The sequence below is a fragment of the Oncorhynchus gorbuscha genome, linkage group LG07 (assembly GCF_021184085.1).
Source record: "Oncorhynchus gorbuscha isolate QuinsamMale2020 ecotype Even-year linkage group LG07, OgorEven_v1.0, whole genome shotgun sequence".
Taxonomy (NCBI): Eukaryota; Metazoa; Chordata; class Actinopteri; order Salmoniformes; family Salmonidae; genus Oncorhynchus; species Oncorhynchus gorbuscha.
Window position 1 is genome coordinate 23,971,188 of NC_060179.1, and position 13,694 is coordinate 23,984,881.

Consider the following 13,694-nt stretch of genomic DNA (forward strand, 5'->3'; position numbering starts at 1 on the left):
CCCTGATCCTCTTCCATCTCAGTCAACTAGCAATGTTCCCTCAAAAAAATGTAGACGTTGAGCAAATTTCAGGTCTGCTGAGCGCAAACTTGAATGTTGTGAAGATTCTGGGCAACTTCCAGCGCGCGTTTACTGTGAACAATGAGGCTATACCCGCTTTAAGTTACAGTTTTAACAGTGGTCAAGTAGGCTACTGTGTCTATTTGATCATAATGCAGGCCTACCAGAGTGGCCTACCATTAAAAAACATGGAGACAATGTATCCCATAACATTTTGACATGGAAATAGCTGTTCTATCATTCAGCCTACAGTAGCAGCCAATGTGTGGTTTTCATGTAGGCCTAGATTCCATTCAGGGCTCGGCATTAACCTGTTTATCCACTTATCCTACAGACAAGGAGGCGACTGAACATTTTGTTGTGTTTTTTGATGCAATAAACCACTTTACAAAATCAAATGCATTATTATTCCCATACCATTATTACAGAGAATCAGACAAATTATGCTACCCTCTGCCTATTGGCTACTTAGATTATTCAAGCCTGTCTCAAAATACAACACTGGGAGAAAAAAATCACTACCTGACTTGCTTTTCGAAGATGTTTAGAAATGCACACATTTCGTGTGCTTGTAGGAAGCAATCCCTTCCCTATTGCTGACTAGAAATTATCTCTAACTGGGCTAATAACTTAGTAACTACTGCACCAAAGGATATGAACAAAATGTGCACACATGGTTACATGCAGCTCCCGCTTTGATCTCAAAACAAGTGCATCTACTCATGACTGCGCATGCTGTAAACACAGTCCAGTTCAAAGTGAATGGCACAGATCCATATATGGCAATGGTCTATTTGCATATCTGCCTACTGTTGCTCTGATTGTTTATGCCGCGCCGGTCTGTGTAGAGTACTGGCTGAGTCATATGTGTCAATGCAATAGATTTCTACTCTGATGCATTCTGCCTACAACATAATCTCTTGCATAGTTTGTTTTGTTTCAGTATGTTGCATTGAAAGTGGCTAATATGGAGTTGATTCAATCACAATTTCCACATTAAAGGGAAATGTTGACAGTGTGAATAACAGGGAAATCTCTAGAACAGTGGTCACCAACCATTTCTGAGTCAAGATCACTTTCTGTGTCAAAATGCAAGTCGAGATCTACCACCCTGATTTCTTTTAACATGACTTAAAAAAACGTAAGACTATGCAACATTAACCAATTAAAAACAGCCATCTAGCAATGAGGTTTGTGCAGTAAGCTATAGGCCCAATACATTATCACTGCATATTGGCTTTGCTTGAATTGTTGTTCGGGACAGTTTTTTAAATTATATAAAAACATTTGAGGTAAGCTATATGATCACACTGGTAATAGATCCATTGTTGATTTACTTGTGAGGCACAGCTGAGTGACCATACATTTAAATCATTTTTATTTGTGTTTTACCTGCATCTGATGGTCAGTCTCAGCGGAGGGAGAGAGCAGCAGACTGAGGGTCCATTTCTCAACATCCCTCCGCTCTCTCTTTCCTCCACTGACCGAAAAAGGGATACCGTCTTTCAGCTGATGGCAAAACTCGAGGTGTACAGCCTCATGCACAAATTCATGTTGAACAGAGAAAGTGAAATATTCCTCGATATTAAAAAAAGACCAAAGCCGCTAAAAATAACAACAGCGCAAGCCCATAGATACACTTTCCTACTCATTCATTACTGCTGCAGTACTTGTTGTAGCGCTGAGTGGAAGTAGGAAGAATGCACATTTTATAGCTTATAAAAGTGTTGAATACAAAATGTTGACCGTGCTGAGTGAGAACTTAAACATGAACTCACTCATAAAAACAGCAGCTCTTTGCTGTGTTCGTTGACAGTCTCTCTCTACTCATGGTTTAAAAAAAATTGAAATCTAACAGTATCAACTTCGCTGTAGATTTATTTTATGCCTGCAGAGATGGTAATCTGAGCCATCCAATTGGCCAGCAGTAGACCTATATGCACTTGATTTGCTCTCTGGGCCCGCCGGGATGGAAGAGTTTGTACCTTCAGACACAGTAAATGGTGAAAAATGGCAACTACCCAGTGCGGAGAGCTGCTGAATCTGGTGCACCTACAGCCAACAGCCCAAGACAAATAAAAAAGTTATTCATTTGTTTTTTTTACATAAATGTTTGGCGACTAGGAATGCCTTGGAGATCGGCTGGTTGGTTACCACTGCTATAGAAAGTTGAGTGCAATCTCGTGCTTCTCTCTGTGGGCTAATATTTGTTCTGCGTGGCAGTCCCAGGAAGCTGCGCTGCAGTCTCAGGGCTGCTGCAGGCAGGCGCGCAACTTAGAGGGAACATTGTCCACGAGTGTTATTTCCTCTCTTGATAGATCCTATTTTCCTGCACCCTTCTCCTCTCTTCCGCTTTTTCTTGAAATCCCCCTCTCAAACTGCCTCGTATCCAGTGGTTGTTTATTCAGGTGTGGCCAGGCTGTGTGTCCCCCTGTGGTTTTTTAAAATTATTATTTTTAACCTTTATTTAACCAGGCAAGTCAGTTAAGAACATATTCTTATTTTCAATGACGGCCTGGGAACAGTGGGTTAACTGCCTGTTCAGGGGCAGAACGACAGATTTGTACCTTGTCAGCTCGAGATTTGTACAGTTGCCGGCGGTAACTGTGTCATAAGGCGCATCCAACATCACTCACTCATCCCCAGACAGCATCGTCCATCTAACATCGCTCCCTCTTCTCCAGACAGCATTGTCCATCTAACATCGCTCACTCTTTCCCCAGACAGCATCGTCCATCCAACATCACTCACTCATCCCTAGACAGCATCGTCCATCTAACATCGTTCCCTCTTCCCCAGACAGCATCGTCCATCCAACATCGCTTCCTCTTCCCCAGACAGCATTGTCCATCTAACATCGCTTCCTCTTCCCCAGACAGCATTGTCCATCTAACATCGCTCCCTCTTCCCCAGACAGCATCATCCATCTATCATCGCTCCCTCTTCCCCAGACAGCATCGTCCATCTAACATTGCTCCCTCTTTCCCTGGATGGCACATTATTAGGACCATAGAGATCCTATTAAATGACTATTATTATTATTCTAATTCCTAATTCTATGGTTAGGACACACTCCTTAACCACACATGGCTCCGTGTTAACTCCTATTACTATGAACATCAGAGCTGGTCTGTCACACCCTGATCTTTCACCTGTCTTTGTGCTTGTCTCCACCCCCTCTAAGTGTCACCAATCTTCCCCATTATCCCCAGTGTATTTTTACCTGTGTTCTCTGTTTGTCTGTTGCCAGTTCCTTTTTTTTTCTTTGTGAAACCTACCAGCGTTTTCCCCCTTGCTCTTGTTCCTGTTTCCTAGTTTTTCCCAGTATAGACCATTCTACCTGCCCTGACCCTGGGCCTGCCTGCCGTTCTGGACCTTTTGCACCCTACCAGGATTACTGAACTCTGCCTGCCCTTGACCTGTCGTTTTGCCTGCCCCTGTACTAGTAATAAACTTTTGTTACTTCGACACTCTCTGCATCTGGGTCTTACCCAAAACGTGATACGGACGCATTTTACCCCCCTCTCCCCTCCACACAGTAAAGAAAAATGTGTTTTGGCATCGTTCCTTATGTAAAGCACTGCAAACTCATTCTATAATGTCTCCCCTTGGCCATCTGTTCAAAGGCACAGAGAGTTGGTGGGATCTCTCAAACATTTGTTATTCTTCCGTAAACAAGGTGATAAAAATCTAGCTGCGGCCTGCAGACCACCTGATTGGTGCTGAGGTACGGATGCAGGGATGGTTACCTTGGAGATAGGGGGGCTGTGGTGGAGAAAGAGAGAGAGGGTCCCTCCTTTTTTACCTAAACTTTTGCTTGTTTTGTATAGTTCAACTCCACTGTGTACAAAAGGGCAGGGCTCATTAGGTTTCATAGATTTTCACTCTCTGTTTCCCATCGAAAATCAGCATTAATGTACTGATATAAATACGTCAACATATTTACTACATTCCCCTAAAGAGAGGTACCATTATGATTGTAATATGGTTTATGTTTTAAATAAAGGAGTAAATGGGGTAATTCACATGGTAAAAAAGCACTGATGTCTGCTGTGAGAATAACACACCATTAAGGTACACTACTTCACAATAATAATCAGGAACATCAGTGCTCAACTCAAACCAAAGGACCTACACTACTTGAAAAGAATAGTTGTGTACACTGACGAAAGCGACAGCTGTAACGCGTCCATGTTTTGGACTTCCACTGCTTCAAATAATCACTAAATGAACCCCCCCCCCTCCTTCCGCTGGTCCTCAGGTGCATTCCCAGCCGTAGAGTGTGCCTTACAGACATGGTTGACTACCACTGTCCCCAGTATGAGTGTGTCGGTCGTCCCTCCGGCTGTGGCAAGATGCACATGGACCTGGCCTGCGACACAGACAACGTGGAGCACCCCAACCTCTGTCAGCTCCTCCAGATGGACAAGACCCTGGCCTATATGGGCCACTGTCAGGTAACAGCTAGACCAGGAGTATTTAAATATGTACCCTCCAAGATCAAATCAAATCAAACGTTATTGGTCACGTACACGTGGTTAGCAGATGTTATTGCGGGTGTAGCGAAATGTTTGTGCTTCTAGTTCCAACAGTGCAGCAATATCTAACATGTAATCTAACAATTCCACAACAGCTACCTAATACACACAAATCTAAGTAAAGGAAGGGAATAAGAATATATACTGTACATATAAATATATGGATGAGAAATGACAGCGGCATAGGCAATATGCAATATATGGTATAAAATACAGCATATAAATATGAGATGAGTGATGCAAGATATGTGAACATTATTAAAGTGGCATTATTAACGGAACTAATGATCCATTGATTAGAGTGGCCAATTATTTCAAGTCTGTATGTAGGCAGCAGCCTCTCTGTGCTAGTGATGGCTGTTTAACAGTCTGATGGCCTTGAGATAGAAGCTGTTTTCCAGTCTCTCTGTCCCAGCTTTGATGCACCTGTACTGACCTCGCCTTCTGCATGATAGTGGGGTGAACAGGCAGTGGCTCGGGTGGTTGTTGTCCTTGATGATCTTTTTGGTCTTCCTGTGACATCGGGTGCTGTAGGTGTCCTGGAGGGCAGGTAGTTTGCCCCTGGTGATGCGTTGGGCAGAACGCACCAGCCAGACTACTGCTGGTTTTCTATTCTACCTGATAATTAATTGCACCCACCTGTTTTTCCAGGTCAAAATGGGTCCCTGATTATAGGGGAAGAGTGGAACTGGAACTGTCTTCAAGGTCCAGATTTTAATATGAGGGAGCTAGAGCCTGTCCTGCATGGGCCATTGTCGGGTAACAGTTTGACAGTTAGCCAAAGAAACTTGTTGAAGTAGAACATTTGAAACTTGCTCTCCAAGTTTCCATAACATCTGCACCAACCTTTTCTGAGTCAGGATCACTATCTGAGTCAAAATGCATGCCGAGATCTACCGCTCTAATTTTTTATTAACATGACTTACAAAATGGAAGCTTATCGAAACTCGAGTCACACCGCATTATTTCAGTCTCATGCACAAATTCATGTTGTTACTCTTATGAACAGAGAAATGGAAATATTCCTTGATATTAAAAAATACCCAAGCCGCTAAAAATAACAACAACGCATGCCTATAGATACATTTTCCTACTCATTCATTACTGCTGCAGTACTTGTTGTAGCTCTGAGTGGAAGTAGGAAGAATGCGCATTTTATGGGTTATACAAGTTGAATACAAAATGTTGACCGTGCTGAGTAAGAAGTTAAACATGAACTCAGTCATAGAAACAGCATCTCTTTGCTGTATTTGTTGACAGTCTCTCTCTAGTCATGGTTTTAAACGTTTTGAAATCTCACAGTATCAATTTCGCTGTAGCTGTATTGTACGCTGCTAAGTTACTGCAGACTCGGTCATCTGAGCAATCTGATTGGCCAGCAGGGGAATAGTGCACTTGATTTCCTCTCCACGGCCACCGGGAAGGCAGAGTTTGTACCTTCAGACACATGAAGTGGCGCGCAGGGCAGCTGAATTTGCTGCACCTATCACCAACAGCCCGAGACTAATAACAAAATAGGAACTCAAGGCTTTATCGTTGTGTTTTTTACATAAATGTTTGGCGATCGACTAGAAATACCTTGGAGATCAACAAGTCGAACGACTGGTTGGTGACCACTGCCCTAAATTGACTATAAATGTTGACAGTGTTTAAGGGCTTTTGGACAATTCAATACATGTAATTCATTTGTGATGAGAAGGCATGCCAGAACTCATAAGGAGAGGCAGCAATAGGTAGCATTGTAACACCTGCTATATAGCATTAAACAGTCAGCTATTTGAAAATCGCCCTACTGGAGGGAGCTGCACAGCATGTAGTCAATCACACAGAGATAATCCTTGTTTTTAGAGTCTCTGAAAAGCTTTTCTCTGTTTGTGTTCGTGAACGCTTAAATGGAGAGCCTGTATTCAGAGGTAGGATAACAAGGCCCAGCTGTTGCAACACAAACACACACACATACTCCAAATGTGCATATCCTACCTCCAGTAACTGACTGAGTATGTATGTTTTTGCCATGGTTTATGAGAGGAGGCAGATATCCCAGCCCACCAAAAGCTGAAATACCCTATGGTTTTGTCTAATAAAATAATATGTTGCATTTAGGTTCTTAGTCTGCCCATGCACTTAGTCTACCTGCAGACACATATATCTCCTGTGTAGGACTGTGCTTGTACATGATACAGGCAAAATCCCCCCATGTTTGTGTGTGTGTGTTTGTGAAAGTGGAGAATTAAGGCTGAAAGTTGAATTCAAGTGGTTATTTAGTGTTTAGGGCCTGGTAGGATCATGTTTCTCCATTGCGGTCGCTCACAACGTCAGCCTGATGGCGTCCAATACACCTGGTGTGATATATAAACAAATGGGCTCCCTATGTGACTAATTGGAGTAGCTTACCTTGATTAAGTTTATCTGGATATGAGTGATGTATTATGAAGAGTAGAAAGGTCACGTGTATTTATGTTTTTATATATTATATTTTTCACAAAATACATTAATAAGGGCTGAATCCTAACTCAAACTTTCTTGTGTCTGTGTGTGTATGTGTTTGGGTTCTGTGCAGGATGCCTGTAAAAAGGCACGGCCTGTGTGCGGCCACAACGGCGAGACGTACAACACAGTGTGCGAGGCCTACTCGGACCGCGTTGCCGTGGACTATCAGGGGCGGTGCCACGCCGTGGGGGCGGTGGCAGAGTTTGCCTCTGACTCAGGCTGTGACATGATCCCCTGCCCCGCCCTGTCCACCCCGGGTTGCATCCCTGTCACACCACCCGGTCAGTACAATAGAGACAGAAATCATATAATATCTAATGTTTTATTTAATTCTGTGGTCAGTACACTCAGTGGCGCAGCCACGTTCACTTTGACATATAAAGGCTCTCATGTTATACTTAGGATTTTTCCACACAGGAACACAAATCTTATTACGATATTGTTGTGATTGACTCCTAACCTCTGACCCCTGACAACTTGGTGGCAACCCCTTCCTCTCACAGGTGCATGCTGTCCTCTGTGTGCGGGCATGCTGCAGATCCTGTGGAACAAGGAGCAGATTAACAACTTTGCTAAGGTCAGCACCTTCTGACATGCTCCTCACTTATTTGGGTCCCAGGCTGTGTTCCATTTCAGAAAAGTTGTCCCCTTCCCTCTCACTCACTCACTTTTCCAACCAGCTGGCTGCTTTGTTGGATTTTAATGGATTTTAACATTAAAAAGAGGGTTGAAAGGTTTCCTGTTGTGTTATATATGTTGAACATTTACGAACAATTGTTTTGCTGCATATCTGAATCTAAACTGTCGACACTACTTTGTGGATTGAAGAGGACTGTCTATGTATAAGTAGGGTTGCAAAATTTAGGTACATTTCAATAAATTCCCTGGTTTTCCAGAAATCATGGTTGGAGGATTCCGGATTTCCTGCTTATTAACTCATAATTCCCGGAATCCTAAAAACTGAGCATTAGGAAAACCCAGAGAATTTATTGAAAGTTTCCAAAAATGTGCAACCTTAGGTATAAGCAATAGCTCCACCAACTGCGGAATTCTGTGTGCAGGCTTTTGTTATACGGTCATGCTTCTAAACACTAGATTCTGCTAATCAAGGGCATAGTGTTAGGTATGATTGTGCAGGGCTGGAATAAAAGCCTGCAAACCCAGTTGACTAGGTCTTACTCAACTGGGATTAGCCACCCCCTTGGCATCGACTGTTGATTTTGAGCTGTAATGACACCAAACGACCACTAGAGTGAGGCCTAGATCCAAAATACCAAGCATCAACATCACATGTCTTCCTCTGGAATTCTTCGCCAGTTTGAAATGACTGGGTCGGGCCGCAGCTTTAAGAGCAAATGCCCAGAAATGCCTCGTATACATGCTTATAACAGCTAATAAGCTAAAAAAACATGTAATTCAAAGCAGGTTCGTTATAAACTTGGGCTATTAGTCTAATTTCCAACACAAACATCTTATCAACGTTAAGTCTAGAACATAAACCTGCTAATCGCAAACAAATTGCCTTTGGATTTGGGCCTAGACGACATGACTCACTCAGACAAGCAATGGATATACACATCATAGTTTTTCCAACCAATCCTCCATATTGGTGTCAAACATTCCATGACAGCGGACACTATACTGTAAGACATTCATTGCCCTTTCAACTTCTGTTCACAAAGGTATTTCATATTTCTTAATAATTGGGGATGAATAACATGTATTGACCACATTCAGCACGAACTTGAAGAAACCCGCAGTTCAGTTTTCCTTTATCTGCAATGAATTGAATCTCAAACTTTTCCCCCTCTGGCTCTGGTTCTGTGTGACTGTGTTTGTCCTCCTGGTTTGGTGTTGCAGTTGAACAGGAAGCAGCCAGTGACGGTCCATGACATCCTGAGGATCCTGCGTCTCCACATCTCCGTGCCGCAGTGTGACATCTTCGGCTACCTGAGCATTGACTCAGAGATCATCGTCCTCATCGTCCCAGTGGACCAGCAACCCACCCCACTGCAGGTACGCACACTTACGCAGACACTGAGCTAGCTAGTTTGCGGTGCACGCTAATAGCTTTCCTTCGGGGATGTCACCAGCTCTGAGACCTTAAAGTAGACTTTTCCCTTGCTCTACAATGCCTGCGGCTTTTGTGAAGTGACAGGTAATGATGCTTTGTTGGTGTTCAGAGGGTCCCTGGTTTGAGCCCAGGATGGGGCAAACCAGGTGTCTGTCTGTCTCTCTCTCTCACACACTCTCTGTCTGTCTGTCTGTCTGTCTGTCTGTCTGTCTGTCTGTCTGTCTGTCTGTCTGTCTGTCTGTCTGTCTGTCTGTCTGTCTGTCTGTCTGTCTGTCTGTCTGTCTGTCTGTCTGTCTGTCTGTCTGTCTGTCTGTCTGTCTGTCTGTCTGTCTGTCTGTCTGTCTGTCTCTGTCACTCACTCACTCTCTCTCACAAAGACGTATCGACTGTCCTTCGTTCACAATAGATAAGCCTGGTGCTCTGGCTACATGAGCTTCCTCTCAGACGGACAACAATTGATTCCCTGCTTGTAGGCCTATTCTTCAGTGTTCCAAGGCCAAGTAGTGCACTATATAGGGAATTGGGTGCCATTTGAGACACATCCTTCGTTTTACTTCCTGGTTAATGCATGACCTGGATCCTAATCAGCATAGTATACACTAAACCTTGGGGCCAGATCATCCCATCATGGTGTTGTGAGCGCTTTTGTTTCCTACGCAGAACTGAGCCCTCTGTTTCTCCACCCCCTCACAGTCATTACAGAAGAAGAGAGGAGGCATTTGTTAACAAGCTGATCGCTCACACAGAGGATGCCCACAGGGCAGTGTTTAGAGACATGGGATATTCCGGAATGGGCTTGGAGGACACTTTTGTGATTATCTTCTCATAGATTCTGAAAAGAGATCACGATTATTTGGATTTTTTTATTCGGCTTATATCCCAAACTCAAAAAATGTGTTTGGTGGTAACCTTTTCACCACAAATGTACCAGCTGGACTGCTTATTATCTCTCTCTCGCTCTCTCTCTGGTTCCTCCTGTTTGAAATGTAGTTCAGATAACATGTTTTGCCATGCTTGTGGTTAGTCTGATGGGGTTCATGGAGAGGAGCGTAGTGAGTTGTGACACAGCCTGTAGACTAGCCTTCTGGTGGCTCTGTAGTGACTATGAACTAATGGTTCAGTCACACAGATGTCCCAGGGGTGTGTGCTCAGTACAGTGAAATGTTTGAATAGAGCTGCCCGAAACGACTTCCTAATTCTACACGAGAGAGAATCATATTGGTTCTGCAACAATACATCAATTACTGTCTGACGGTTCTGTGACGTTGGTGCCATCCTGAACAGGGACTTTATCGGGGAGGGCACAGGAGTCATGATAAACATGTCTGGGCCAATATTTCCCTGTTATTTGTTCAACTGCCGTCTCCAGTTCTCCCTGAAAGTAGGTTTCATTTCAATGACTAAGCTGGATAAATAAAGGTTAAACACAAAGATTTTCTAAACGCCTCATGAGCCCGGAGACCCAAACCCCCTCTTACTGGGGGACTAATCAAAGTCCTCTCTCAGAATCTCTCTTACTCCACTGGGACAAATAATCAGACATCTCATCACTACTGTCTAGGGTGAAACGCCCAATGAAGTTGTTTTGCACACCCTTTCCACCCATTGTATTGCTGTCTCTGCAAAAACAGCCCTGAGCGATAATGATCGATGCAACCCGGCAAATGGAGTTCACAGCCAGCCTTGCATCATTCTCTCTATGACTCTATTCATAGGAACTATTTGTCAATAATGTGGGCTTTTAGGTGGTTCGTTAGGATTGTTTCATACACAAATAAAGAGCCTGGTTTGGGACACGTTTGTACCAAAATAACATTTTCAGAAGGGAATAAACATACACACACACACACAAAAGCATAGAAAACTGTGGGAGGAGGACTGTGTGTCTGTAAATTTCACCTGATCATTGTGCGTGTGTGTATCCCGTCTCAGATTGAAGCCTGCAGCATGGAGGCGGAGAAGATTGACTCGCTCATCAACTACGGCAGCCCCACCCTGGTCTCCCATGTTCCTCTGTCTGCCTTCCTCACCTCCGAGGTCTCCATCTCCACCATCAGGTCCGCGGGCCACGCCAGCTCAACGCCCTCCTCCCTGCCCATCTTCTTCTGCCTCGCCCTGGGCCTCCTCCTCACTTTAGCACCAGGCCTATCCGAGGCCAAGCTAGTCTCTGCTAGCCAGCCAGGCCCCGCTGGCAGGAGGCTGGGTGTGTTGTGGAGTATTCTGACCCCTTCTCGGGTCATTGCCTGACAGGAAGCATCAGCCTGTAAAAGCCTTGACAATCAATCCCATTAACTCTACTGCACCAGCGTCAACACAATCATGGACGAGAAGCTATGAGATGAATCCTAATTGAACGAGAGAAGCGGAGACACAATCACATTCCAGCTTTGGTTCCACAGAGCTCTATATATATCGTTCTAAAGAAGATGAGTTTTATCACACAGGGTTTTGTATCCATTTTATTCTGCAACAGAAGCTCTCTCCTCCTCTAAAGCTGTGGAGTGGGGAGTTTGTGTGGGTTTTTGCCTGCGTGCTTGTGTTTATGCGTATGTGTACGCACACGTGTGTGTGTGTGTGTGTGTGTGTGTGTGTGTGTGTGTGTGTGTGTGTGTGTGTGTGTGTGTGTGTGTGTGTGTGTGTGTGTGTGTGTGTGTGTGTGTGTGTGTGTGTGTGTGTGTGTGTGTGTGTGTGTGTGTGACACAGAGAGAGAGAGGAACCAGGTGGTTAAGTCTCAGAGGGGGAGTCAGGTCTAGATGTCAGACAGGTGCGCTCCCAAACACTGACATTTGTCCCAGATAATCTCAGGGGTGTAATTACCCTCCTCCGCCTCCTCCCCCTCTCCTCCCCTTTCTCCCACTCCCGTTTTACATTTGTACTATTGTAAATAAAGAGCGAGTGGGGAGGTGCTGACTGAGACAGTAATACTGGAATGTGAAACAGGTCAAAGGCAGGCAAACATTCCCGCTCCGTAGGCTGAAAGACACACAAAAGGGATTCTCGTTGTTCCTCTAGAGTAGATAAGATATCAAATAAGGAGGAACGACAGCCATGTTTTTAATGAAAATGACAATCATCACTTTACCCATGATGCACATGGGTAGGAACAAAAACAAATAGCAACAACATGCTTTGCATATAGTTCCTATGTGAAATAAATGCAATAACTTTATAATGTTGATAATAATTATTCCGAAACTATTCCGAAATGTTCTATATTTCAAATAAGAAATGGATCGAGATGTGATTCAATATGTGCCATTTTCTAAATGTTTTATTCTTGCATGATGACAATTATGAAGTGTTTTTACTCCAGAATGTATTGTACTATGTTTGTCCTGTCCCCACGTTTGATTTGATGTTGTCTCTATGCCTACGCAACACGAAGTGTCCCCGTTTTCTACAGTATTATCGTGCTAGGCAGCTTTGTAGCAGCAAACCCTTCAAGGGTCCTTGTAGTATTGTATCTGTTTCCGAGGGATTTAAACTCAGTTTTATGTTGTTTTTATGTTATCAAGTGTTCATATTGCCAATGTTTAGAAAGAGTATAGCTGTAGGCACTTAAGCATTATGTTAATCATCACTGTATTGCATCATTGTCTCGTTGGAGATGGCAGTACTTGCAATGTGTTTGTAAAATGCCAACAGAATGCATATTTTATAAAATATAAAGTCCTACAATCAAGTTTGTTGTTGTACATTTCATCATCTTAACTCCTTAGGAAGAATAATTGAAGTTTTAAAGATTCCACATTGAAGCAGAAGTGACAAATAAAATATATTTTATCAATCCAGTCACATTAATATGCTGTTCTGAACTTCTCATTTGTCTTCTTCATCCTCCCTCCTCAAAAAGTGTTCCAAAGTTCCTCCTCTCAAATCTTCTCCTCAAATACGTTGTGAGCAGGAGGCAAGGAAGGACACGAGGAGTCTAAGGAAAGACAAATGAGAAAGAGCCAAAGCCTTCCCAAACCACTAGGCAGGTCGCCTAGTGGTTAGGGCATTGGACTTGTAACTGAAAGTTTGCAGGTTTGAATCCCTGAGCTGACAAGGTAGAAATCTGTTGTTCTGCCCCTGAACAAGGCAGTTAACCCACTGTTCCTAGGGTGTCATTGAAAATAAGAATTTGTTCCTAACTGACTTGCCTATTTAAATATAGGTAAAATAAAAATGTATCCTCTAACATGCAATGACATACTATCACCACAAGGGGGTGTCTGGCTCTGGCACAGCCTCTAAGATGGTTGAGTGCTGTAGATAGTGACCTGTAATGATGTAGTACTCTCCTACAGGGCTGGCTGTGATGGGAGTAAGGAAACAAGTGTGTATTTCCTAGGGCCCCTCATAGGTAGTGCTCCAGCGAGCGGATGTGGAAACCCCTGGTGTCTGATAAAGGCCTTGGCGGCTCCCCTTTAATCCAACGTTGATTTACACGCTTAACTATCCACTGTGTAAATAATGATGACGAGAAGCCTCCTCTCAGTGTGTGTGACCTGCTCTTGAGAATTTGCGCTGGTGTGTGTCTGCTTGAAATG

At 43.6% G+C, this 13,694-nt stretch overlaps 1 protein-coding gene across 1 annotated transcript in view; it reads left to right on the forward strand.

The window, feature by feature from the left end:
- LOC124039675 (reversion-inducing cysteine-rich protein with Kazal motifs-like) overlaps positions 1 to 12,844 on the forward strand; it is a 58,329-nt gene extending 45,485 nt beyond the window's left edge. Inside the window, exons 17-21 of the mRNA XM_046355894.1 lie at positions 4,322 to 4,517; positions 7,159 to 7,369; positions 7,592 to 7,665; positions 8,949 to 9,104; positions 11,095 to 12,844. Of these exons, the coding sequence (XP_046211850.1) occupies positions 4,322 to 4,517; positions 7,159 to 7,369; positions 7,592 to 7,665; positions 8,949 to 9,104; positions 11,095 to 11,409 (952 nt within the window). The 3' untranslated portion in view covers positions 11,410 to 12,844. The remainder of the gene's footprint in view (positions 1 to 4,321; positions 4,518 to 7,158; positions 7,370 to 7,591; positions 7,666 to 8,948; positions 9,105 to 11,094) is intronic.
- Positions 12,845 to 13,694: the final 850 nt, after the last annotated feature.